This window comes from Drosophila innubila (genome assembly GCF_004354385.1).
Source record: "Drosophila innubila isolate TH190305 chromosome 2L unlocalized genomic scaffold, UK_Dinn_1.0 4_B_2L, whole genome shotgun sequence".
Taxonomy (NCBI): Eukaryota; Metazoa; Arthropoda; class Insecta; order Diptera; family Drosophilidae; genus Drosophila; species Drosophila innubila.
This window is the reverse complement of record NW_022995372.1, coordinates 28,015,180-28,039,448: the sequence shown is the minus strand read 5'-3', so window position 1 is coordinate 28,039,448 and position 24,269 is coordinate 28,015,180. Positions and strand designations below refer to the sequence as shown.

The 24,269-nt window shown below is 35.0% G+C and overlaps 4 protein-coding genes across 7 annotated transcripts; 2 read left to right on the top strand and 2 right to left on the bottom strand.

The window, feature by feature from the left end:
* Positions 1-1,389: 1,389 nt before the first annotated feature.
* On the top strand, positions 1,390-10,150 carry LOC117779635 (inositol-trisphosphate 3-kinase homolog). Of its 4 annotated transcripts, none has more exons than XM_034615898.1 (4): positions 1,407-2,117; positions 7,429-7,533; positions 8,783-8,895; positions 8,972-10,150. In XM_034615898.1, the coding sequence occupies exons 1-4, from the start codon at positions 1,800-1,802 to the stop codon at positions 9,789-9,791; spliced, it is 1,356 nt and encodes a 451-aa protein (XP_034471789.1). In that variant the 5' UTR covers positions 1,407-1,799; the 3' UTR covers positions 9,792-10,150. The 4 variants fall into 4 exon arrangements, with proteins under 4 accessions (XP_034471790.1, XP_034471789.1, XP_034471791.1 ...); XM_034615900.1 differs by lacking the exon at positions 1,407-2,117 and adding an exon at positions 6,473-6,805; XM_034615901.1 differs by lacking the exon at positions 1,407-2,117 and adding an exon at positions 6,822-6,839.
* A 24-nt stretch (positions 10,151-10,174) lies between these two features.
* On the bottom strand, positions 10,175-12,009 carry LOC117779639 (replication protein A 32 kDa subunit). Its single transcript, XM_034615904.1, has 4 exons — positions 11,881-12,009; positions 11,761-11,822; positions 11,130-11,704; positions 10,175-10,474 (listed from the first exon to the last, which is right to left on the bottom strand). Exons 1-4 carry the CDS (start codon positions 11,891-11,893, stop codon positions 10,396-10,398), a joined length of 729 nt encoding a protein of 242 aa, XP_034471795.1. The 5' UTR covers positions 11,894-12,009; the 3' UTR covers positions 10,175-10,395.
* Positions 12,010-13,511: 1,502 nt separating this feature from the next.
* On the top strand, positions 13,512-15,381 carry LOC117779638 (alpha-ketoglutarate-dependent dioxygenase alkB homolog 4). Its single transcript, XM_034615903.1, has 2 exons — positions 13,512-14,308; positions 15,164-15,381. The coding sequence occupies exons 1-2, from the start codon at positions 13,584-13,586 to the stop codon at positions 15,369-15,371; spliced, it is 933 nt and encodes a 310-aa protein (XP_034471794.1). The 5' UTR covers positions 13,512-13,583; the 3' UTR covers positions 15,372-15,381.
* Positions 15,376-16,550, bottom strand: LOC117779637 (zinc finger protein 236). The gene is made up of 2 exons (XM_034615902.1): positions 16,320-16,550; positions 15,376-16,256 (listed from the first exon to the last, which is right to left on the bottom strand). The coding sequence occupies exons 1-2, from the start codon at positions 16,470-16,472 to the stop codon at positions 15,408-15,410; spliced, it is 1,002 nt and encodes a 333-aa protein (XP_034471793.1). The 5' UTR covers positions 16,473-16,550; the 3' UTR covers positions 15,376-15,407.
* Positions 16,551-24,269: the final 7,719 nt, after the last annotated feature.

Genomic DNA, 24,269 nt, shown 5'->3' with positions numbered 1-24,269 from the left:
GTAGAAGTAGACACTCAACTTGGGGGTTTGTATGTCACTCAACATGGGACTGACGCAAATCGCAGCCCCGTCCCATAAATATGCGCATTTTGCACTCTCCCTTGCGTTGGCCATGAACCGCGTGGCCTGGTGCGGGTGACCGAGAGTGGGACAGGGAGAGGGAGAGACTGGGGGAAGGACAGACAGACAGACAGAGAGAGAGAGAGAGAGAGAGGTACAAAGCTGATGAAACTGGCGCAGATCTTATCGATATTTACATAATCCCCATTCCCTATCAAGAAGCTGCGCAGATATGTTTTTACCCACATATTTGCAATGCAGATCTGACCATCCCGAGTTCAACAATTTCGATAAACAACTCGCAGACAGTTCAATGTCTGAGTCTGACCTTAGATGGCGCCATATTCGAATATTCGCCTGGATGACGGTCTATCTTCTTCTTTTAGAATCCGATCTTATCTATGTGCGACGCAGCACATCTACGCAATGGAAATATTTGGGGAAAGTTAAATTCAATTTCAAGTAAACACATATGTATATAGAACAACAACAAGTATTTGAGTACAGAACTTTGGTAAAACAGAAAATATAAGTTAAATGTAGAAAAATAAACTTACACAAAACAAAAGACTAGCTATTTACTTCTTGATCTTTACGAAACAATCAAAAATAGAATTGATATTACAATTCATTAATAATAAATTGATAATCTACAATATGCATATAATTTGCATATATTATTCGTTAGTCGTTAATTGAATCATTGTATTTTATTTTGTAGATGACCGAACAGATTCTTTCACATTTTGGAGTAAATATCTTTGTCAAATCTGATTCAATACTGAAAACTGTGTTTATGCTTATGTAGTATATATATTTTTTTAAGTATTTTTATTAAGTCATATTTCTGGTTATATATGTCCCACCTTTTCAATATAAATATTTAATAATGTATCGCAGTAGATAATCCCAAAGAAATCAAAACAAGCAAATCAACAGCAGCATTGATCACGCCTTACCATAACATACTGCTCCTTCTATTTCTCAATCACTCTCTCTACGGTTCCTCAGTTCTATCCTCGGTGAGCGACTATTAACTAATATTTGTATCATTCTCTTACTCTCTCTGCTCCATAACGCCTTTGTTAAGTGCTCTCCTAGCTCAATGAACGTTGTTCTCTCGAATCTAACAATACTGCAACTGCTTACTGCATCCTCTCCACAAGTCGTTAATTACTATCCTCGCTCTTTATTCTCAATTGCGCCCACACATTGTTTTCGCTCATTCACACCTCCCCCGCTGCCAGCAACGCTTCGTTTTCCGTTTCGTTGCGCTCTGAGCACGATCATGCGAACATTTCGTTAGGTTCGTTCGGTTCGTTCATCGTGTGCTTCGTCGATTTGCTCCAGCACAAAACTGGCAGCCATATGGCCAAACCAGTTAGTCGTCTCAAAGAGCTGCACACGCCAGCAACGTCTCTACTTGCGTCGATAAAGAAAGCAAAGTATATAAAAAATATTAATATCGCGTTTGTCGTGCCAAAAAGATTAAAAAGTAATTGCAGTCGAAACAACTGTAATGCAAAAGTGTATGTGCAAGAAAGATAAAGCAAAGGAATATAGAAAAATGTGCTAAGCAAAAAGAAAGTACAGCGGACTAGGAAATACATAAAGAGAAAATGCAAATCTGTTGAGTATAAGGAAAAAATATCAAATACACACGATTATAAATAAATCCATAACCAGCTGTAAACTGTAAAAACTTTAAGCCAAGTGCGATAACTAGAACTAAAGGCTAAATGACTATGACTTCAACTGTGCTGCAGCGTCCGGTAACAACAACAACAATAACAACAACAGTGGATAAACAAGCAGCAAAGGCAACAAAAGCAACAACAAGAAGTCGCAACACAATGGCCTGGTCTCATGAGAAATTGCGTTTCTCATGCATCGATAACATTGGCCTAAAGCAACTATGGAAACTGATTGCATTGGACACGGCCAATGCCGCAGCTCCAACAACCAACAATAACAGCAGCAACAACAAATCTGCCAGTGTGGAGCGTCCAAAAGCCAGCAGCAACAACAACAACAGCAACAGCGACATTAACAATGAGGTAAGTTTACTGGCCGAAAAGAAAGCTTTACAAGAGAGTCAAACAAAATAAAGACTGTGACGTCAATGCAAAGTCACATCCGTGTAGAAAGCAATCGTAGCAGAGAAAGTGACCCCCCTTCCCACTCAATTTTCATTCACGGATCTTTATTCGTTTTCCCTGGCAGAGGGTATTATAATTTCGTTCAAAAGAAAAATCCCACAAAATTCAAAAACTTGATTGTTTTAACAAATGTCTTAGACTTTTCAATTTCAGATTTAATTTGTATGGTCTAAAATATACTCATTTAATTTGGGTCATATTTGACTATATTATAGTATAAGGCTGTACACTGATAAAAAAAATTTTCTAAAATCAAGATTTTGGTCTCAGAACTAAGATTTTTGGTCTAAAAAATGCGTCGAGAACATCAAATTCTTGAATTAAGAGAACACATCTTGATTTTAAGAACATTTTAAATAAGACCAATTTCTTATTTTAAGAATAAATGTTCTTAAAATTAAAATCAAAAAATAAAATAAATGAAAATTATTTTTTATATTTATATATTTTTATTTTTAAATTTTGATTTATTTATATTTAATTCTGTTTTAGTGATTTTTTAAATGTTATTTTAATTTGTTACGAGGGATTCAGACCGCCGCCTACTGCTTCACAACTGAAGCGGCCTCTCTAACCAGAGCGCCACGGTGCCATCATTTGCTTGATACGAAATAGTACCTATTTATACATTCCTAACAATTTAAGATTTTTATTCTTATATTAAGGTTTTAAGATTTTTTAGATTAATAATCTTAGTTTTAGTAATTTGGTCTTAAAATAATCTTATTTTAAGAACAAAATATTTAAGATGAATGTTCTTGATTTTAGAACTTGGTCTTTTTTTTCAGTGTATGTCATGGGAACAATCTGTCGATAACTGAATACTACGCACTGCAAGGGTATAAAATCTTCGACCCGCTAAAGATAACCTTTCTTTATTGTTTATCTTTCGTTTTGTTGAAACAACTGTTGGAATACCAGTATTTGCAATGGGCTCATAGCTATGAGATATATAAACAAGCCCCTTGCCTGGCATCTGCACTGGAATTCCAGTAACCCACGTAATGTCAATTTGCATACGCGTATGCCTGGCGCTAATTAAGACAAAAGCAGTCAAAGCTGGCAACAGCGATGTATATATTGTGTTGATACTTACATATAGTATAGAGACAGAGAGGGGGACTAAACAGGGGTATAAAGAAGACCCAAGCAGTCATCTGCCTTGCGGACAACAAATCAATTCATTTTATTGAAAACAATTGAATGGCTTTTATTATTATATCTTGTTGTTGCTGTTTTCCAGCAATTTGGCACTTTTATTATTGTACTTTATAAAGATGCTGTCTACATTGTTAAAGTCCTTTCAATCACTTATAATAGCTGTCAGTTTATTAACATTATTGTGGCCTTAAAACAAAGTTCAGGCTTCATAGGCTGTCTTAATACGCCGTGTCATCATATACCCTGTATTGACAATCGCAAAGGCATACTGCGATTTATTAAAATGATGTACATATATAATAGCCACTTTTACAGAGTATCTCCTAGTCGGGCTGTGTCTTTCAGTCTGTGTAATTTCTTACAGTGTACGCCTGAGCACTCGAAAATGTTCAACTGTCAAGTGCAGCAGCCCACGCTGACATCAGATGTTAGACTCAGTATTATCAGTCCCAGCATTTAATTCATTTGGATTTGATTTGATTTACTTTGATTTTCATATATTTTTTTTGGGGCTTTTATTTTTTGTGTGGATCAAGACGCTTGATAAGTGTGCTTAGTGCTTTTTAAGCTATTGTCTGTGTCGAAGGTTGTCTATGTGTCTATGCTAAATGTGGAGTAAAGTTCATGGCAGTTGTGAATACCCTGTAAATTCGATTAATGTCTATCACTTTCCATTTTTTAATGAGTCTTACTTAGTCACAGCTTGTCATATTTTTTAGTCGAGCCTGACGTAGTTTTTTTATCCGAAATTCATAGTGAATCACTTTAACAGTTCGTGGAATCGAATATTAAATGAAATCAAAGGAAATTAATCATTAAGTTTCAAAAATTTAAATTTCTTAACGCGTTATTAGTAATAGGATGTTGTGTGAAATATTTCAAGCAACTCTTAATTTTTGTATTTATGTAGTTTTCACAAATTATTTCTAAGTCTTTTTGGCTTTTAATATGAGCATGTGTCGAGTTGAGTATTTGACAGCTGCTAATGATATATTATGTAGTATTATTGTAACCATGAAAGCTTCTAACTATATATTGTTGTTATCGTGTATCGGATTTATAGGACAGCCACGAATCGAACTCGTTGACCCTGCGTTCATCTTCTTTCGCCTCGTTTCAGATTTCGTTACTACGATGCTTTAAGTTAACGTTATGTTTTATAACACATAACTGGTTTCTGATGAGATATTCCTCCTTTTCTCTTCCCTCTGCAGCCAGTTCCCCCTTTCGCCACCTCACCTCTTTTCTCTCTGCTGTCAATGCATTGACGTCAATGCAAATAAAGCAACTTGTGACTTTTTGCCGCCCGTCTCCGTGCAGACACTCAGTCTTCCCATTCGTTTGTACGAGGGCTGGCAACCACCTCCGATCCTGTTTACCAATGTCAGGGTTGTGTTCCAAAAAAAAGTATTGCTGTGACTGAATCACCTACACCTACAGGCCCAGAAACTAGTTTACACTGGGATCTGCCGGATGCTCATTCCAGAGAGTCAAGTGCGGGTAATCCCCTCCTCCTCCTTAACAGGGCAATCTGGGGTAATGAAGGAGTAGAAGAAAAAGCTTAGACTGATAGTTTCAATTTGTCAAATTCGGCAAGTTGATTGTGCTTAATTAACAGTTCAAACGCTTTGACGTCACGTGCATAAATTTAATCAAAATAAAAAAAAACATATATTTTGTTGTATCTTTTATTCTGTTGTTATTGTTGGTTTTGTTATTCTTTTTGTTTTATTATTTATGTTTCGTTGGTTTCTCTGAATTAACACGTTCAGCCCGGGGGCAATATACAATTTTTTAAGTAGTCATAAATAAACACTACTAAACTGTTAAGTTGGTTAAACAGCGCGCTAGCTAAAAATAAAACGGCGCGATTTAAAACGCGCGCCAATCGCTCACATGTCGCGCCTGCTCACTGAAGCGTAAGAAAAATATGAAAATGCTGGAATTCCTGTTAACAATTATTATTGTTATCAAATGGGTTTGCAAAATGTCACATCTAATTATTGTTGCGGCCTGTCTGTCATTTTATTTTAGTTATTTCACTGAGGTTTTCAAACCACAATAAGCAAAAAAAAAAAAATTATTTAATAAAAAATAATTGCATATTAAAATTAAATAATTATGCAAGCACTATTATCAAGTGCGGCAAAGCTTTGACATTTGCCCTTGTTGTTCAGCACTTCATTTAAAGCCTTGTGCTAATTGTGGTCTTAAAATGTGTACTAAAACCTCAAAAACCGTTAAAGTCTACGTGCTAAAATGCACTTACTTCAATGTAGTCTCCATTAAAAAGTTAATTGTCACATATAATTGCATTTTACATAACCTATAGTGAGAATTTTAGAAATTTAATAAGACCCGAACCCAATAAAAATTGCAATCAATTTGATCAATGTGACGTCTATAGAGCTTGAATTCTATATTTAAACCTTGTCAACTCTAACTAGCGATCTACCTATCTCTTTCTGTTGCATGTGCTGATGTAAAGGTCATCGATGACGACATACATTTGTCTCTGTACTAAAAATAAAGTTTTCAACACTTGATTTTGAATCGCATGTTGGTTAATAGGATTCAGTATACTCGTACATTGATAGACTGCGCCTTAAGAACGAAATGTGATTGACATCTGAATAGACTGATTTGCATTTAATTACTTAATTAGTTAACAGAACATCTATGCTTTATTCATGTTGAAAAGCTTACATTTACCAGAGCAGCCAACTTAACAAGCTCCTTTTTAAGTTGAGCCGCTGTTTAACAGGCTCAATTATTGTTTCAATATCATAAAATGCACAATGGCTGCCGCAGCCAACTTAACAAGCTCATAAAAGAATAACTTGCCAATGCAAATTGCGATTTAATTAATGAGTTTTGGTTTGAAAATATTTACTTAAAATTCTCCACTGAACCCTCTATGGATTGGTTCATTATCATAGTTGTTGAACCACTGTGCATATAGCAACCTTGGCCTAACCGCTATTATCTAAATCCGTTGATAGTCGTTATCTTTATACCAATATATGTATTGGTATACCCGCAATATATATATATATAAATATCTATATGCCAGTTAATGCCATTTAGTACTCAAACATTTGCACTCATACAGACAGTCACAAAATGTCAGCTCCCTAGTTGCGGCACAAACAGGCACCACTGTAGCTACAGTGGGTCATGTACAGGGGCAAGCGTGACGAATTTGTGCTATAAATGCAAATGTTATTAGCTTATGTAAAGGAAATAAAAAAAAAAAAATATAGTAAACAAGGTAACAAAAACAACGCGTGCCAAAGTTGATCTGAGAAAAGACGCAGTGCTATCGCTTGCTACGATAAAAGATAACTGATAACAGATAATAAAACAAAGCCCAGCAGCCTATATAAAGTTGATCTTTATAAACAATTGAAGCACAGCCGTCCACAGTTAGTATAGAGATATTAATTAAAACATTTGGAGGTTTGATTCGCAATTTGTTATATCTCCCTGATACTGTGCGAGCATCTTATAAGCTAAGCTTTAATAACAACAACAACAACAATATCAGAAATTACAACAACAAGATAATAAATAACCATCTTTGCATACTAAGTGACTCATTAGGGGGCACGTTTAAAAGCCACACACATCGAAGTGGAATGACATGGGACTTCGAATTGGGATTGAGTGTGTGGTATGGTCACATAGACCCATAAAACAGTCAGCCGTTTTATAAGCCACATGCAAATTGAAGGCAGCGTAAATAAAATAGAATTTTTTGCACTTTGCTTGTGCATTTTAATTGTATAATTAACAAGCTTCCCATTTCTTGGTTCATTCTTCACGCGTGAGTCAGAGCTGTTTTGGAATTGCATGGATAGTTTATCCACTTAGAATATCCCATAAGGTTTGGTGAAAAAATTGTATTTATAATTTAAAAATTTGAATTACAAAATTAAGGATACTTTTACCGGCAGCTAAATATTTCTTGTTTGCTTTCATTTTTGAATTTTGTTCTGGGCTCAAACAGTGCACTGACATCAAACTACCCTTCTGATCTAATTCACAGCGCCTAACCATACCCTACGATAATCTGGGCGACTATTTGGGCCAACACAGAGCCGACCAGGGTCAAAATCAACAGCATATGTCACTGCTTAAGTTCTTGGCCATTGTAAGTACTTTCTTTGCCCTCTGCTCTCTACCTCTTCCTCCCAACACCTCCAATTCAAGTGATATGATGTTTATGTTCTTTGGGATGATCAAGCAGTATTAACTGGCCTTAAACGCTTCCTGCTTGTAACCTCAGACAATAAGCGGGTGATTGGCATGCTGCTTGCATTAATTTCTCATTACACGTCACATTAAATTTTTGTTTAATTATTTATAATCTTAAGCAGACGGTAAATACTTCAGTAACAATATGTTCACAATCGATCGACTCTTGCTATGAAATTGCTCTGCTTCTGTCTCTATCTCCTTATCTCTCTCTCTCTCTCTCTCGCCCCGTTTCTATCTCTCTGTTAACCAGTTTCATCAGATCCGCCTTCTGAGGTCTTGTCGCTGGGGCGTGATATCGCCGCAAGTGTGAAAATGTCTTTATCAGTTGGGTTTTTGCACCCTTGCGATATACTTACGAAGATATATATATATATGTGTATAGGAATATATACGTACATAGGTATACACGTAGTATAGACAAATTAACATGAGCTTTGACTTTGAAATTTGATTCAATCAATGGTGGGATAATTGACAACATGTGACTAGAATAATGATAACCAATTTATTGTCATACTGATCTTAATTAAACTCTGCTTAAAGCTAATATTAATTCTAATTACTTAAGTAGGTTGCAAATATCGCTCAGCACTTTAAAGTTGTCCATCAAATAACAATTATTGTCAGACACATAGACAATAACTGTCACTTTCAATTCTGTTTTCTGGTTACTGCAGTCATTGATCAAGCAAAATACTTTTTTTTCCGAAAATAACTTTTAAATTATTTATAAAAATAAACACAATTTATATATATAATATTGTTTCAGTTTATTTTTGTCAACTTAAATTGTGTGCAGTTTAGGCAAATATGTATAACAAACTAAAAGCATCGATCGTCGAGATAAAATTCTAGTTTCAAAAGCCACGAATTTCAGATAAATATGTTATCTAGTATTTTTGAATATCAAAGAAGCCACTAACGCACTCCACATTTTTCGTTCTGTTCTTTACTAATATTTTTTTTGTGTTATTATAATTTGTTACTGCTCAGACACTTTGTGCTTTTAGTCAGACAAAAACCGAAGCGATCCAAGAGGTGATCAAACAGACTGCAATTAAAATATGTTTTGATGTTATTTCTATCTATTTACTCTCGATTTACACCTTACTCATTATCCTGTTTTCAATTCTTCATTGCAGAATGCTTTGGAACTGAGTGCACCTGCCACACCCTTGCTCCTTCAGCAACAGCAGCACAAACAGACGCAATTGAAGCCACTCGGCTGGATGCAGCTCTCCGGGCATCCCGAAAGGTAATTATCCAGACTGAATTATCTATAATAAGTGTAATCGTTACTAATCATAATTTTTTCCTCTGTTTAATTGCAGCATTGTGCCCACCACGACGGGCATTGTGCGGAAACGGATCGTTGGCATCGAGGATAGCGAGGTGCTTGCCTATCAGTTGATCTCTCAGGAGCCAAAGACTTCACAGATTGTGCCCGCCTATTTGGGATTGCGAGAGTTGCAGTCACAGCATTATATTGAGCTGCAGGATCTGTTGGCTGGTTTCAAAGATCCCTGTGTGATGGACATTAAGCTCGGCAGCCGCACATTTCTGGAATCGGAGGTCAGCAACAAGACACTGCGTCCGGATTTGTACCAGAAAATGATCGCCGTGGATGCGAGTGCGCCGACTGAGGCAGAACACGAGGCCCAGGCGATAACCAAGCTGCGTTACATGCTCTTCCGCGAGTCCTTATCTTCCTCACACTCCAAGGGCTTCCGCATTGAGGCGCTGCGTCTGCGAGGTCGTCCACCCCTCAAGGATCTGAAGACGTGTCGCAGCGGCGAGCAGATATCACAGACCATCGAACAGTTCCTCGCCGCACGCAGGTCCGTGCAAAAGGAACTGCTCAAGCGGCTTAAGCACATGCGCCTCGTCATCGAGCAGTCGGCCTTTTTCAATCGCCACGAGATTGTTGGCTCCAGCATATTCATTGTGTACGATGATCATCGCGTGGGCGCCTGGCTGATCGATTTCGCCAAGTCTCGACAGCTGCCGCCCCAGCTGAGCGTCAATCATCGCAGCCCCTGGACGCCTGGCAACCGTGAGGAGGGTCTGCTCCGTGGCATGGACGAGCTGATCCATGCCTTCGAGGAGGTCTACGCACGGAGCAGCAGTCATCGTGGCTGCCTCAAAATCTGAATTGAGCTGCCAGCTGTGAGGAACAGCCACGCCCACCTATATAGGCATTTTAAGACTGATTTGCACTACAATTTTTTATTGTACAGATCTGGATCTGAATAATAATCTCATTGCATCGCCACACAAACAAACATATCCCGACCCGCTTTGACTATTTTCCATATTGGAAGCATCCATCTAAGCGTTAGACTTGAAATATTTATATAGAACGATTAGTATTGACCACCAAGCAGCATTTGTTTGATTGAAAACAAGTTTAACTTCATTTAAGTATTAAGTGTAGAAAAAAAAAGCAATAAGAATTTTACAACTGTGAATTTGTACGCAAGAAATAAAATCTCAAGAGAATAAGATGAAAAATATTAAAAAAAAAAAAAAAAACATTAAGTTTACATGTTTATTTTCTTATAACATTAACTTATTTTCAGCTGAAGCTTAATTACATACATCAAATATTGGGATGTTCCGAAATTCTTACAGATGTTACAATTCACCTTTTTAGCGGAATCACATATATTTTAAACAGTTTTAATGACTAAATAGATTTTAGTATTTCTATGGAACTCCTTCGATACTTGAATAGAGTACAGAGTATTCGTAGGTATTACAAAGTGCATATAAAATGGTCTGCATCAATGCTCGAGTAGATATGACCCTCCGATATCATAAAGTCCAAAATGTTGCTAAAAGAATGGATATGATTAAAGTCAATTATAGTGAAGCTAAGCCGTAAATTAATTATAGTATATTGTGTTTAACTGCATTATTAGTTCCCTAAATGAGCCCCAAATTGTTCTGGTAATGTGTTTATTAGGGTGCATCGATTACTTTCACAATAAATGGTAATTTAACTTCGTAATCTACGGTCAATTCTGAGATGTTTAACCAAACAGCCATAGTTAATCATTTTTGTGTTTTTAGTCCTTTCGTGGACGAAAATTATGTTCTAAAAACAATTTTTTCTTTGATTCTATAAAATTTTTAAAGTCCTGTTTCTAACAAGAGTCTTAACACCTAACTTGTCAGGATAGGACTAAAAACACAAAAGATACGCTAATAATAACATGCTGTAAATTTCAAACAAATTACATTTTTTTAACTCAAAGCGGGGTTCTGCAATTGATTTTAGTAATATGGTTTCTTGGTGATAGCATCTTAAAATTGACCGTAGATTACGATTTTGGGTTACCATTTTGTACTATTTTTTGAGCCCATACAAATGGATGCAACCTAGTGTTATCTGTAGTTGACGATTACAGTGAAATTATGCTGACAAGAGTGAAAACCATTGCCGACTGCCACTACCGACTGTACGCAGCATTTACAGTTGATACTTACTTCATTTCGGAAGCGCTTATATGCGAGAACTTGGACTTGAGCTCGCTGCGGTGGATGCCCTCCTCAGACTGTTTGGATTTAATTGCCTGGAACACAGCCAGCTGTTTGCTGTCCAGACCAGCGACCATGGCGTTGCCTTGGCTGGAGGTGACGTTGGACGACATGCCAGCGGCGTTGGTCGAAGTGGAGTCGCCCTTGACATGGTACTCCTCGGCCTTGTACCTGGAGTGCATGGCCTCTAGCATGTGGGTGCACACCTCGTTGGGATCCAAGACATTCAGCAGCTTGAAGACCATGAGAACTCTTTGACCCGCCTGCGAGCGCACAGATCCATAGATTTTCACATAGTTATTGATCATGACATCGGGGGCGTTAATAGCGTCGCCCTCTTCCAGCCAGTAGTGGGCATCAATACGTCCACTGTGATCCTCCAGAGAATACGTTATCTTCGTCGAGGACGTCTCAATGTTGCGCACAATACCCACAGCACAGACCAGGGCGTAAGTAACATCGAACATCTTAAAATTGCCCTCAGGCGATTCCAGAATTTGTTTCACCAGCAACGAAATGATTCCCTGCACATTGTATACATTATTAACTGCACAAATACAACAGGGAACATTCAACAAACCTCTCCGGATGCATCTTTGGTGGCTCCCGCTGTCGCCGTTTGGGTGGCATTAAAATCACCGACTTAAAAGACAAAATCATATTTTACTAAAATCTCTTAATGTCAAATACTTTCACTTACAGGAATCGTTCATTCTGTTTAAGGAGTAACCGTTAGATTATTAATTTATTGTAAGTTATTTATTGCAATCCGCACTAAAATGCTAATTGCGCCAAAATTGTGAAATGCACAACACACGATACAATCGTTATCGATATCGTATGATAAGCAATACGATTAATACTGGGTTCACATAGCGTCACATCAGTGCTGCCATAATTCGATAAGAAAAAAGGACAAATATTTAAAAAGAGTCAGAAAAACAGGACAAATCTCAAAATTTCAACTTTTTCATAGTTTTTAAGTAGACATGAATAAGATCATGCATCAGTATTTGTGTTATTGCTGTTTTTGCAGCGATTTTGTCAATTTTTGCAAGTTAAAAATTTTAAATCGGAAAAGAGGCTTTTAGATATTCTATATTAAAAAAAAACAAAGAGTAAGCACCCAAAATAAAGAAAATATATGATCTTAAAAACAGCTAAAAAAAAAAAACGCTTAATTTGCAAGATTTGTAGTAGGCGTTACTGCAATCGTTAACATCGCAACCAGCCCTATCAATCACGGTTTCCGAAATATGTGCAAACTTTTTTAGAGTCGCTTACACGTAAATCGAGTCAACTTTAACATGGATGCCACTCCCTCTTTTTTTATATTAAAAAATATTTTAAGCAAATATTTAAAAGTATAACAAAAATTTAAAAGGACAGATTTTCGGATAGGGTATGTTTCAGAAAAATTCAGGCAAATTCATTTTAAAAAGTGACAAATCTGTCCGGAAAAGGATGATATGGCAGCACTGCGTCACATTTCAATGTCACAGCACCAAATCCATTGTAACTGGAGTGAAATGTAAAGAACAGTGACTTTGCGACAACACATTTAGCTCAAAGCAAGTAGCTCAAATGACATCTATTACTCAGTGACAAGAAAACTGCCACACCATTTATCATTTTGTTTTGAGCGGTTTTATCGTTTTGAAAATAATTTTTATACATTTTTTGAAACTATTTTGTTGCATGAATTTTTCAAAGTTTCTAAGTGAGCTATGCTTGGACAAAATAAATTTGATTTGAGTGGGAGAGCTTGCAGAGCTTGTCAGAGCGCTACAGCATCATTTTGTTCACAGAAAACGAACACCCCTTTTTTCATGAGAACATTAACATTGTCAATTAAAAAATTTTTAGCCAATCATTTTTTGTGTCTTTGAGGAATCAGTTTCAATATCTGGTATAAAATGTAAACAAAAACACTTAAGAATCCATTCCAATATTTAAGAATTTCTTAAATTAATCGTCCCAAAAGAAGTAAATTTCTCGATATGATTGCCTCGGAAAAAAAGTGTTGATTAGAGCAGGTCTAACTTAAACAGTTGTTAAACTATTTTTTGTCATATACGTGACAGCCTCTGCCGCAGAAAACAGGCGCCACCGAATGACCCTGGTGTTCACTTTGAAACTGACACATTTTTGTGCCACTTAAATTTGTATGTCACAGCATTTGTGTTCACGTAACTCTGTGCAGGTTTACCCACTTTAACTTTGTGGCTGTCAAATATGACTCTCTCTCTCTCTTTCCGTGAATCTACAATGAATCGTATCGTGTATGACGCATAAAGTTGTTAGAGCTGCCAACTTGTTTTAAAACTCAGCTGACTTGTGTTTAGCTCGCGAATTTGATGAAATCCAATATCTATAGTTAAAGCTTGTTAATAACTTAACATTATGAATACGTTGCGGCCTTGCGGTTGCAAAGGCGTGAGAACCTGCCTGTCCTGTGAGAAGGACTTTGAAATCGCGAAGCCTTCGCTTCACAGCCAGTTTCAAGAGCTGGAATCCTGGTCCTACTGTGTGCAATGCAAGCGTCTCTACACCGGATGGGACACGCAGGCGGTGCAGGCGGCGCATCCACATCACGAGCCCGCCAGTGGCTTGCCACTACCAGGCATATTTGTGCAGGAGGGGTTCCTTGCGCCCGAAGAGGGCGCTCAGCTGATGTCCGACTTGGATGCGCTTCCCTGGGCGATATCTCAAAGTGGACGACGCAAGCAGAACTTTGGGCCCAAGACCAACTTCAAGAAGCGTCGCCTGCAGCTGGGTGCGTTTGAGGGCTTTCCTGGGAGCACCCGCTACGTGCAGGAACGCTTCGAATCGGTGCCGCTTCTGCGTAACTTTCAGACGATCGAACAGTGCTCGCTGGAGTACGATCCGAGCAAAGGAGCAAGCATAGATCCGCATGTGGACGATTGCTGGATCTGGGGAGAACGCGTCGTAACCGTCAATTGTCTGGGCGATGCCGTGCTCACATTAATCGCATACGAAGGACAGCAGACGGGGAAATATAATTTGCATTTGGTCAACCAATACGAACAGCAACTTCTGGAACCACTGCTCGCTCCTGAACAGTTCGCATCCTACAAGGGCAAAGTGTTGCGCATACCTATGCCAAAGTAAGTTATTCCAGATTCGAATTCGGATAAGAATTGCAATCTTTAATCAACTTAAAGCGTTACTTAATAATCAAAATTGACTTTTTGAAATATTTATTTTGCATATTTAAGAAAATCCGTAAGAACCGTGTGAATCATGAGAGATGAGTACATTAGGTGCAACGATTTGTATGGGACCAAAAAAAATAAATAAAAATGGTAACCCAAATTCTTAATTTACGGTCAATTCTAAGATGTTTTAAATTCCTGTTCCCTGCTTTTTAAATTGAAAAATGTATTTTTTTTTAATTGTTATCATGCTATTTTTAGTCCGATTCTGACAACATAATATTCCTCCATGCAAGAACTAAAAACATTAAATTTTTCAACTCCGAGAGTAGGGACTAGGAATTGATTTTAGAACTATAGTATCTTGGTGATAACATTTTAAAATAACGAATTTGGGTTTCCATTTTTTGTACATATTTAACCAAAAGTTCCAAAATTGAAAAAAAAAAAAAACTAGAAAGCACGTTTTGAAAATTGGGTATAGTCATAATCATAAGTATTATATCAACTAAGTTTTTTTTTTTAATTTTTATTTCTCGATTTATTTTATGTTTATATAATTTGTAGAAAAAAATTCGGAATTCGTATGAAGTACCAAATCATCACTCAAATGTATCTTTAGGTAAAGGTATCTATCAGGTAGACGCAAATAGTAAGAATTGGAATTTATAAGGATTCATGATTGAAATGAAAATGAATTTGCTTAAAATTTAATTGATAAAATCGACTTAATTGCAATGTTGTACAGCTTTGGAAGAGTTCAAGTATTCACGAAATTTTAAATAATACTATGATTGTTTTCTCCAGTCTCTCGCTCATTGTGCTCTATGGACCAGCTCGGTATCAGTTCGAGCACGCCGTGCTGCGTGAGGATGTGAGTGAGCGTCGCGTCTGCATTGCGTACAGGGAGTTTACACCTATGTATATTGATGGCATGGACAAGGAGCAGGGAGAACCCGTAAGATTAAAATCCCAAGTATTTTGGAACACGCCAGAAGCAATTAAAACTATATGAAATCCATGAATGGTTATTCGGAATTTATTTATACACTTAATCGTACTCGGTAAAGGTTCTCGGCTGTCCACTTTCCCTATGGGCTGGACGATAGTCGAGGAGGGCCACTTGGGCGGGCAGCTGGACACCGTGCATCCGCTTTAGATGAGCCCGCAGATTGCTGCTGGTGCTGAAGCTGTTCATGCAGACCACGCACTGATGGCTATTGGCGTGCTTGTCCCGGATGTGGGCGTTGAGATCCTTGACTTTTTCAAATGCTGTCGTGCAATATTTGCAGACGTGCGACCTGCGCACGTGTGTCTTCAGGAATTGCTGGGACGCATAGGCCAGCGGACAGTATTTGCATTTGTAGATGGCCTGACTGCCGCTGGGTTCGGTGTTTAGCAGACGATTCGTCTCGTTGTACTCGTCCAGGTTGTCGTGTTTCAGCTCAACGGCTGCATAGTCCAGAGTGCGCAGCTCATAGCTCGGAAAGCGCACCAAATTCTGATCTATATCCGCTTGTTCCTGTTCGTCCAGCTCAGTTGCGGGCAAGAATTCCGATACTATCAGCGAGTCCTCGTTTGCTAATCTCTGCGAGGGTCGCGCCAGTTCTTCCGACTGCAGCTCTATAAACTCCAGCGGTAGTTGATGATCCTTCCCCTCCTCCTGCTGCTCCTCCTTCTTCACATCGAAATCCATGTCCGCTGTCACAAACTGTATGTTATCCTCCAATATTTGTTCCCGCTGCTCACATAGCTCCAATTGGGCTTCGTTGTACAATTGACGCAGCTGTCGATTGGCAATCATCAGTTTGCTGAAGTACGCGTAGTGCACCAGACACTCCTCCAGGCAGGCATTGCAGATCATTGGTAGCTCCGACGTCAAGTCCAGAGTGATGTGATGCTGGCAAAGATGGTAAAAGTGTGTTATGCATACGAGTAAACTTTACTTGTAAAGTGAACTTACAAACATGGCCTGCATTATCTCGCAAATTGTGTGCTCCTCATCGATATCAGCATCATTTGATTGTCCTGCAGTAATTACTTTATGATCTGTAATGTCCACTTCTGCATTGTCAACAAAACAAATTCGGCACAATTTCCGTAAATCGATGTTCATTATTTTTAATTATGTTTTGTAAATTTGGCCTATTTAATTGATTTGTATCATTTAAAATAAATTTTCCAAACAGCTGATATGCCAGGGCTGACGCAGTGCATTAATTCTGTTAACGCAAATAGAGCTCTGTTAAAAAAAGCAATGTTAATGTCGAAAGCTAAATTGGGATGGTAAAATATTATTATCAATCAATGTTTATTTATTTATTTTGTTATTATTATTTTATATATTTCGCCAAAAATTCTCTTTAAACATTTTGTCTTAATTGATATTAATCTTTCATACAGCTGTCAACTGGCGCATTCCTTCAATTCTGTTAACGCTAGAAGAGGGCTGTTAAATTGGCTTGTTAACGTCGATAATAGGTTTCGATAATAATTAATCGATGTTTTTAAGTTAAATCAAACAATGGGGAGTTACAGTTACATTTTGCAACTCGCTCTGAAAGGCTATGTTTTTAATTTTTATTTCTTTCAGTTTCAGGCCGTTCCGGTTTCCCATTTAATAACATGTATTTTTTCCTGTGCATTAAGGCTAAGTATTTACTAATTACGGGGGTGGTTCGAGAAATGTTGAGCCTGATAATAATAAAATAGTTTTAAAATCTTCTATTTATTTTAATTTTCAAAATATACGATGTTTATATAGGAGCTTAAGCTGATTTAAGCAAAAGCGAGTTACCTTAAACCACATTTATAAACACTGTTTTAACGCGCTTTAACGCTAACAGTGATTTAGCGAAGCTTGCTTTTTAAACCTGTCGCTAACTTTTCAAGCCGCTTTAAATAGACGTAAAAACACGTAAACAAAGTTTTTCATACTAAAACTTGATTTTAGACCGATCGGTTCTATGGCAGCTATATGATAAAGTGGACAGATTCGAAGTAAAATTGGTAAAGATGTATTGGTGGGCTTACATTGGGGCACAATGCAGCATCACATTCTGCGACAATTTCTGACAGCCCGTGACACTAGTCAAAATGTTCACATTGACGTCACTTCAAATGTGCTTCACAGCGCTGTGCTAAGCCAAAATGACTGCCGTCAATGTGAACACTAATGGTCATTTTCACACAGCGCCACGGTTTCAGAAAGTTGATTTGAGCTGGTTCCACTGAATCAGCTGTCAAACTATTTTCTGTCAAATCCGTGCCTTTTTTTTATAATGGTGGGATTCCTGAAACCGATTCGGATTTGGTTTCGTTACAGATTTGATTTCACCGATCAGCTGTTCACAGCTGCTCCATACAAAATATGTTGGGCTGCATGACAATTAAAAAAAATTATACGGGAAGTGTGGTAGCCCTAAGTAAAATAATCAGGTCTGAAGCTGATTTCTTATTGATTTCATTTCGATAATATGTGAGACCATGCATTTTGATAACAATATTTGGTCACACTTGGTGTTTGTTTACATTTTGTGGTGATTTTAATTTGGAGAATGTTGAAAGTTTCTTACATTTCAAGAATAAATAATTAAAGAACTATATATTTATGTTGAATAATTACTAAAAATGTCCCAGGTGGATATGACAGCTAAGAAAGGGCTGTGAGAATTGAAGTTAGTTCCCGAAAATTGCTTAAAAAGACGCAGATAATAAAAGAGCTGTTAATGTGTAAAATTGCAGCTTAAGCATTATAAACAAATAGTATTATTCTAATTAAACTATTCATGCAACTAATAATAAAGTCTTAGGAAAACAGATTTCACACTTTCATTTGTCAATTTGTGTTTTGCCGCCGTTTTTTTAAATTCTTGAAATCAAAATCATTTGAGTGTGCAAAAAGGGTCGTTCCTGAAACTGATTCAGATTTGCTTAAGCCAAATCGAAATCAAATACGAATTTGTTTCAGGAATTCCACTAATATCACCACAAACATCTAGAAATTTTTGAAATAAATAATTTTAAAACAACTGTTTGAAAATTATCGAGTTATATAAATGTTATTTTAGGTATGTTTATACAAATATTAAATTAAATCTAAATTTTATTCAATTTAAAAAAAAACTTAATACCTTAATCTCTCCAAAATATTTTTGTGTTGCTTTTAGAGATTTTTAGAATACACATTCCTATGAGCAATATAACTTCGTAGTTAAATTAGTCTTTGTATTCATTTTAAACTTTATATACGTTAAAAATATTTCGAAAACTAGCCTTTCTTGTGCCCATAGCATACAAGATCCTTAAATAAAAGATTATACAGCAGAGTGGGTCATTTTTTTTTTTGTGACAAAACGACAAATTCTAAGAAGGTTTGCCCAATAAACCATCGGTCTAAAACCAAAAATAGAGCTTATGAAATAAAATAAATTTTTTTTTACTCCATACAAATTGATCGACTCTATCAGGGTGCCACAGAAATCAATCAACTGAAAATCTCCCAAAATGTATGGAAATTTGGGAGATTTTCGGTTGGTCTGGACTGTTTTTCAAATTTTTTACAACCCAAAAGTACAAAAAATGCGTTGTCGAGGCCATAGAAATGAACAATGGTTGTTGTTAAATGGAAAAATTATAAAATTAAATTAAATTGTTTTTTAAATTTAACAAAAGGGGAATTAAATATATTTTAAATTAATTTTTTTCCAATAATGAAGATTCTTCTGTATCTTTTATATAGCTTCATGAATAGTACCTTTGTTGGAATTCATACTTGACAACTTTCAATCAATGAAAGATCCAGAGCTTCAATTTTATTTAGTTATTTTATGCTTACAGCATTCAAACGTTTTTTGATTTAGCTGCTCGATCGATATTGCTGTTTTAAAATTTTTTTCGTTCGTTTCCATACGTTGTCAAAACCAAATGAAGAGTCAGAATAGGCTGAAATTGAATTATGTTTTTTAATCTGAGGTAGCCAATTTTAAAATTTTTTTTTTTCTATTTGTATTATAAAAATTGACAAGTAATTATTATTTTGGATTTTTATAATAAAAATTGAAAAAAGGAGTTTAAATGTTTATATAAAAATTGAACTATAATAATTATTTTTGATGTGTTTTTTTGCTTTTTACTTTTTTACTTTTAATTAAATTAATTTAAATAATTAAAAATGATCTAAAATAATTTTGTGCATTTTTTTTTGGACTTAAATTTTTTAAACTCGTAATTATTATTATTTTTTTTTCAAATTTTTGCATGAGTTTTTTTTTCGCACCAATAAGGTGCTGACTCTTTTAAACTAAAGTCTTTTTAGAAAAGTCTTTTGAATATTACAGACTATCATCCCAAAAACTGATTTTCTACTGTGAGAAATAAGCACATTCCTCTTAAAACTATCTCTGCTATTAAAGCTATGCATGTCGTTTTTCATGTCACCGGTTAAGATGGTTGATGCTACGGTTAGTAATACTATACCCAACTATACCTAATAATACATTAAGCTATTAGTTAACCGCAATACTTTCGATGCCTTGCAAATTCTAAACCTAAATAATAATTGTGGCTACGAGAATATATTACCAAAAACATGTATTTCCTTTTGCTTGTTCTGCCTCAATTTTCAAGCTTCTGGAGAAAGAAATTTAAACTTTTTGGCTATTACACGAAGCAAACACAATTTTTAAACCCGTTACTTATAAAATAAGTAAAAGGGTATATTGTGTTCTTTGAAATGTATGTAACAGAGAGAAGGAGTCATTTCCGTATATATATTCTTAATCAGCATCAACAGCCGAGTCGATATAGCCATGTTTGTCTGTCCGACTGTCCGTCCGTGTGAGATCCTAGATCTTAGAGACCGTAAGAGATAGAGCAACCAAACTTTCACACACAGACTCCAAAGGCGTTGCAGCAAGTCAAGCTTGTTTTAATTTTTTTTTACGGCCCCTTCCACCTCCGCAAATCGCCAAAAGCCACCACACCCACATTTTTTAGGATTATACATTTTTTATTGTAATTACTTAAATATATTATTTTTATCTATCTTCCCATTGAATCGCAGCAAGATCGGACTAGTAGAAAGACAGTAATTGCGAATTAATTTTTTAAATCAATACAAGTAATTTCTTTAAAGTACTTTTATATATATTGAAATAAGTAACGGGTATCCTATGGTCGGGATCTCCACTATAGCCTTTCCCACTTGTTTTTTTTTTTTTTTATAGATATGGAGCCTCCCATGAAAACAATATTATTTCATCGCCGTTTCTCCATAGATTTTAATGAATCATATCTTAAACGACGCGTAACTAATGCAGCTATGTAAATAAAATAGAAAAGAAAGATCGACTTTTCCTAGAATTTTAACGTAAAATCAAATAAAAAAGCTAAGCAAAAAATAATAATTTTCTGAATTCGAAAAGTGATGTATCTTAATCTACTGGTTTAAATATGAAACTTTGTATGAATGAATTAGAGATATATTCATTATCTTTCATAAAAAGAAATACCTTTGAAAATTATTTTGGAATTCTAGAGTAATGATGTCAAATGTGAGCGAACCTCTAAAAAAGGTACGAAAAAAATATATTTTTTAAAAATTTAAAAAAAAACATACCATAGAAAAAAAAATGTTTTTTTGTCATATGGGACCCCATATCTATCTAAAACAGGGGGTTTATTTCGTGTAAATTTTTGGCTGTTGCCTAGTGTTAGCTCTGATAAAAAAAAATTAGGATCTACGATGAGCGAAGTAAGATGAAATCATTTTGTAAATAACTAACGAGCAAGCCGGCTATTAGGGGATCATTTAGGAATTTAGTAAAAAGGCAATTATTTTAAAATTTAAGACGAAGAAAAAAGAACTAAGCAAATGGGGCCTCCTGTTATCTTCCCTTAATAAATAGGCCTGAGTTATTTGTTTCTCAAAAATATTTATTTCTGCCTTGGCAATTTCCACTATTTGTGGGTGCATTAATAAGTTCACACGCAACATTTAGCAGATTAAAATAAAAGAAAAAAAGAAATTACAAACTCCATGATTCTCTTTTCAAAATAAATTTTATTCAGTTTTGTGTTTTGTTTCTTGCAATCATTTCTCTCGATTTTTAAAGTTATTTTTTTTAAATTATTTAATTCCTTTTCAGCTTACAATTAATTATTATCGTCAATGTGACGAAACTTATTTGTCTGTCAATAATACTTATCAACAACAGACTTTTCGCTAATTTTGCGGATGTTTTGTTTTGTTTCTTTACATGCATAAATTGGGTTTTATTTTGTCATTTTGAAGTTTACACAATTTGCGGTAACGGTTTACTTGTTATGCAAATATCTATTTAAATTGAATTGGTATTATTTTTTTGTTTTGGGACAGGCGTTGGGATTTATTTAAACGGTTTTTTGGTATCTTTGGGTGGTGAGTTTTAGTGCTTAACATTTGCAGTTTATACCCTAGTTTGTTTTGTTTTTATTTTATTTAAATGCTAATTTTAAATATATATCTTGTGAACCAATCTTTCTTGCTTATAATCTATTGAGACAAAGAAAAAACAAAAATTAAATATCAATCGGAAGTCGCTGTTTGAATTCTTAAAATGATCTTTATTTAATAAGACGAATCCGTGTTTGTGTCTGTGTTTAGTTTTGCATGTGTTTGTGTGCCAACCTTTATTAATTAGCATTAGCATTTAGTTTAAACTCTGATCTGAAGAATAAGTTACTTTATTTTGTCTTGCAAACATTATATTTCTATTTTCTTTCCAAATGATGAAATGCCATTTTTCTATCATCAAATTTTGACATTTTGTTTTTGCCTTCTTTTTTTAAACGTTTATTACTTTTTGCTGTAATATTAAATTCGTTTTTAAGTTGCCCTCTCCTAATTTAGGACGCTTACTTTATAGTTATTTTTGGGTTTTATCCTTTTTTATAATTGCCTATTTAATGCTATAGTATTATAATACATACATGTAGACTTCATTCCTTTAAAGAGTGTAGAAAATGGTTTTGCTTCATTTAAAATAGCTTCTTTTTATCAAAAAGACATACATACACATATATAAGTACTAGTACATAGTAGTTCTAATTATGCGCTTAGTTTCTCGAAGATTAGCACTAAATTAATTATAAATAAAATTATATTATAATTTAAATATTTTGTCGGTCTAACGCATATGATTACAATTGAGTTTCATTGCTAATTGCGAATTACAAAACAATTAAAAATAACAAAAACTTGTATTAAATAGTTCTATAAACAACCTTAGGGGGACAGACACAGTTATCGGTAGAATTACGCATATTTGGCGTAAGTAAAAATTACATTATATCAAATGCAAATCATACAATACATATTCAAAATGAGTGCCCTGTAGTTAGTCGTATATCTTTTAGATCTTTAGTTGTTTCTTCTCACAACTGTGAGGATTGATTTAGCACTCATATGGATATTTCTGGGACAATCGTAGGTATGGCTAAGTGCAATTTTCAATGTGATTTTATCAGTAAGTAACATTTCGTCTGGTATTTAACATCAAATGAGATGTGAGCACAATTCTGTTAGAAATTTACAGAGCAGAGATAGAAACAGTAAATTTGTAAGAGATACGGTGTGAGGGTGTGAGAGGGACTAACTTATAAGTACACTGTAGACTGTAGAGAGATCATTGATAGAGCGAGTAAGTGAGTTATACGGCAGTGTTTACGAGTACATTGTGAAATATAGTAGTCATTTTGTATTCTGTTTTAATAAGGAGGTAGGTTTTTTTGTTTGTTCATTTGTTTTGTGTAGAAAACATGTACTTTAAAAGGTATTATTGGTGGGTTTTTGAAAAGTTTTACAATCTGGGAGCTTTTATTTTTTTGTTATTTTTACCGTAAATATCACTGTTTCGCTTCAAAGATAGCAGTTAAATTAAAGGCGTAAAAGCTCATACTCGAAAGAGGAACTTTAACTGAAACTTCAATTAAAATTGAAATTAGTGAAATTTCCAACAAAATTGTGTTGTCAATGCTTATGTAGTTAGTCTGGTTGGTTGGTTGTTTAGTTTTAGTTTTTTTGTTTTGGATTTTCATTTGCTGCTTTTGCCAAGTGTTAGTTGTTGCCTGTTACTGTTTTATTAAAAATATATGTATTTATTTATTGCATGTATACGAGTATATGCGGTGATATATGTGTTATAAAATATATATACAACTGTTTTTTTATTCTGACTTATTTTCCGAATTTAATATTGCTAGCTTTTTTTTTAATTTGACTAATTTTATTTATTTTTTTCTTGTTGACTATAACTTGCGGCTTTTTAGTTTCGGTTTAAGTATTCTCTCAATTTACTACAATATTTCAACAATAAATTTCTAAAACAGCTTGTTCAATGAACTTATTCTCAAAGTATTCCTTTGTTTCAAATATTTTGTTTGTATGTATGCGTTTTAAAAATTTATTATATTTGTTACTATTTTGATATATATATATTTATTTATAAATATAATCATATTCATTTTTATGTGTCAGTTTGTTACCATTTATGCCCACCAAGATGCTATTCTGTCCACACAACAAATACGCACGCTCAATATTTTTTTTTTGGAAAAAACATGAAAATTGATTTATAAAATTTATTTTTAATTAATTAATTAATTAATTTTAAGTATATTAGAAGCCAAAACAAAATATTTTTGGTCCACGTGATGTAAACACAAATTAAAGACGTGTATTTTAAAATTTTAATAATAATTGGAAAACAAATTATTAATAAAAAAGTTTAGCTAAAAAAAGGTTAGTTAAATAAAGTCCGTTTCCGAGTGTCTTACATTTTCCTACTGTTAAAATGGTTGCTGGCCCTTGTTTGGATTTTTTTTCGTATTTTTATTTTGTTATTTTCCATTGTCAATTAAGTGCTTGAGTGTG

What these genes read in the sequence shown, in the direction of transcription:
- LOC117779635 (XM_034615898.1), top strand. Translation starts at nt 1,800, where the DNA reads ATGACTATGACTTCAACTGTGCTGCAGCGTCCGGTAACAACAACAACA. An exon ending in ACAGCGACATTAACAATGAG is followed by an intron (nt 2,118 to 7,428) that starts GTAAGTTTACTG and finishes TCTAATTCACAG; the next exon opens with CGCCTAACCATACCCTACGA. An exon ending in TGCTTAAGTTCTTGGCCATT is followed by an intron (nt 7,534 to 8,782) that starts GTAAGTACTTTC and finishes TCTTCATTGCAG; the next exon opens with AATGCTTTGGAACTGAGTGC.
- LOC117779639 (XM_034615904.1), bottom strand. An exon ending in CCAAAGATGCATCCGGAGAG is followed by an intron (nt 11,705 to 11,760) that starts GTTTGTTGAATG and finishes TACAATGTGCAG; the next exon opens with GGAATCATTTCGTTGCTGGT. An exon ending in ATAAGCGCTTCCGAAATGAA is followed by an intron (nt 10,475 to 11,129) that starts GTAAGTATCAAC and finishes CCATTCTTTTAG; the next exon opens with CAACATTTTGGACTTTATGA.
- LOC117779638 (XM_034615903.1), top strand. Translation starts at nt 13,584, where the DNA reads ATGAATACGTTGCGGCCTTGCGGTTGCAAAGGCGTGAGAACCTGCCTG. An exon ending in TTGCGCATACCTATGCCAAA is followed by an intron (nt 14,309 to 15,163) that starts GTAAGTTATTCC and finishes TGTTTTCTCCAG; the next exon opens with TCTCTCGCTCATTGTGCTCT.
- LOC117779637 (XM_034615902.1), bottom strand. Translation starts at nt 16,472, where the DNA reads ATGAACATCGATTTACGGAAATTGTGCCGAATTTGTTTTGTTGACAAT. An exon ending in AGATAATGCAGGCCATGTTT is followed by an intron (nt 16,257 to 16,319) that starts GTAAGTTCACTT and finishes CATCTTTGCCAG; the next exon opens with CATCACATCACTCTGGACTT.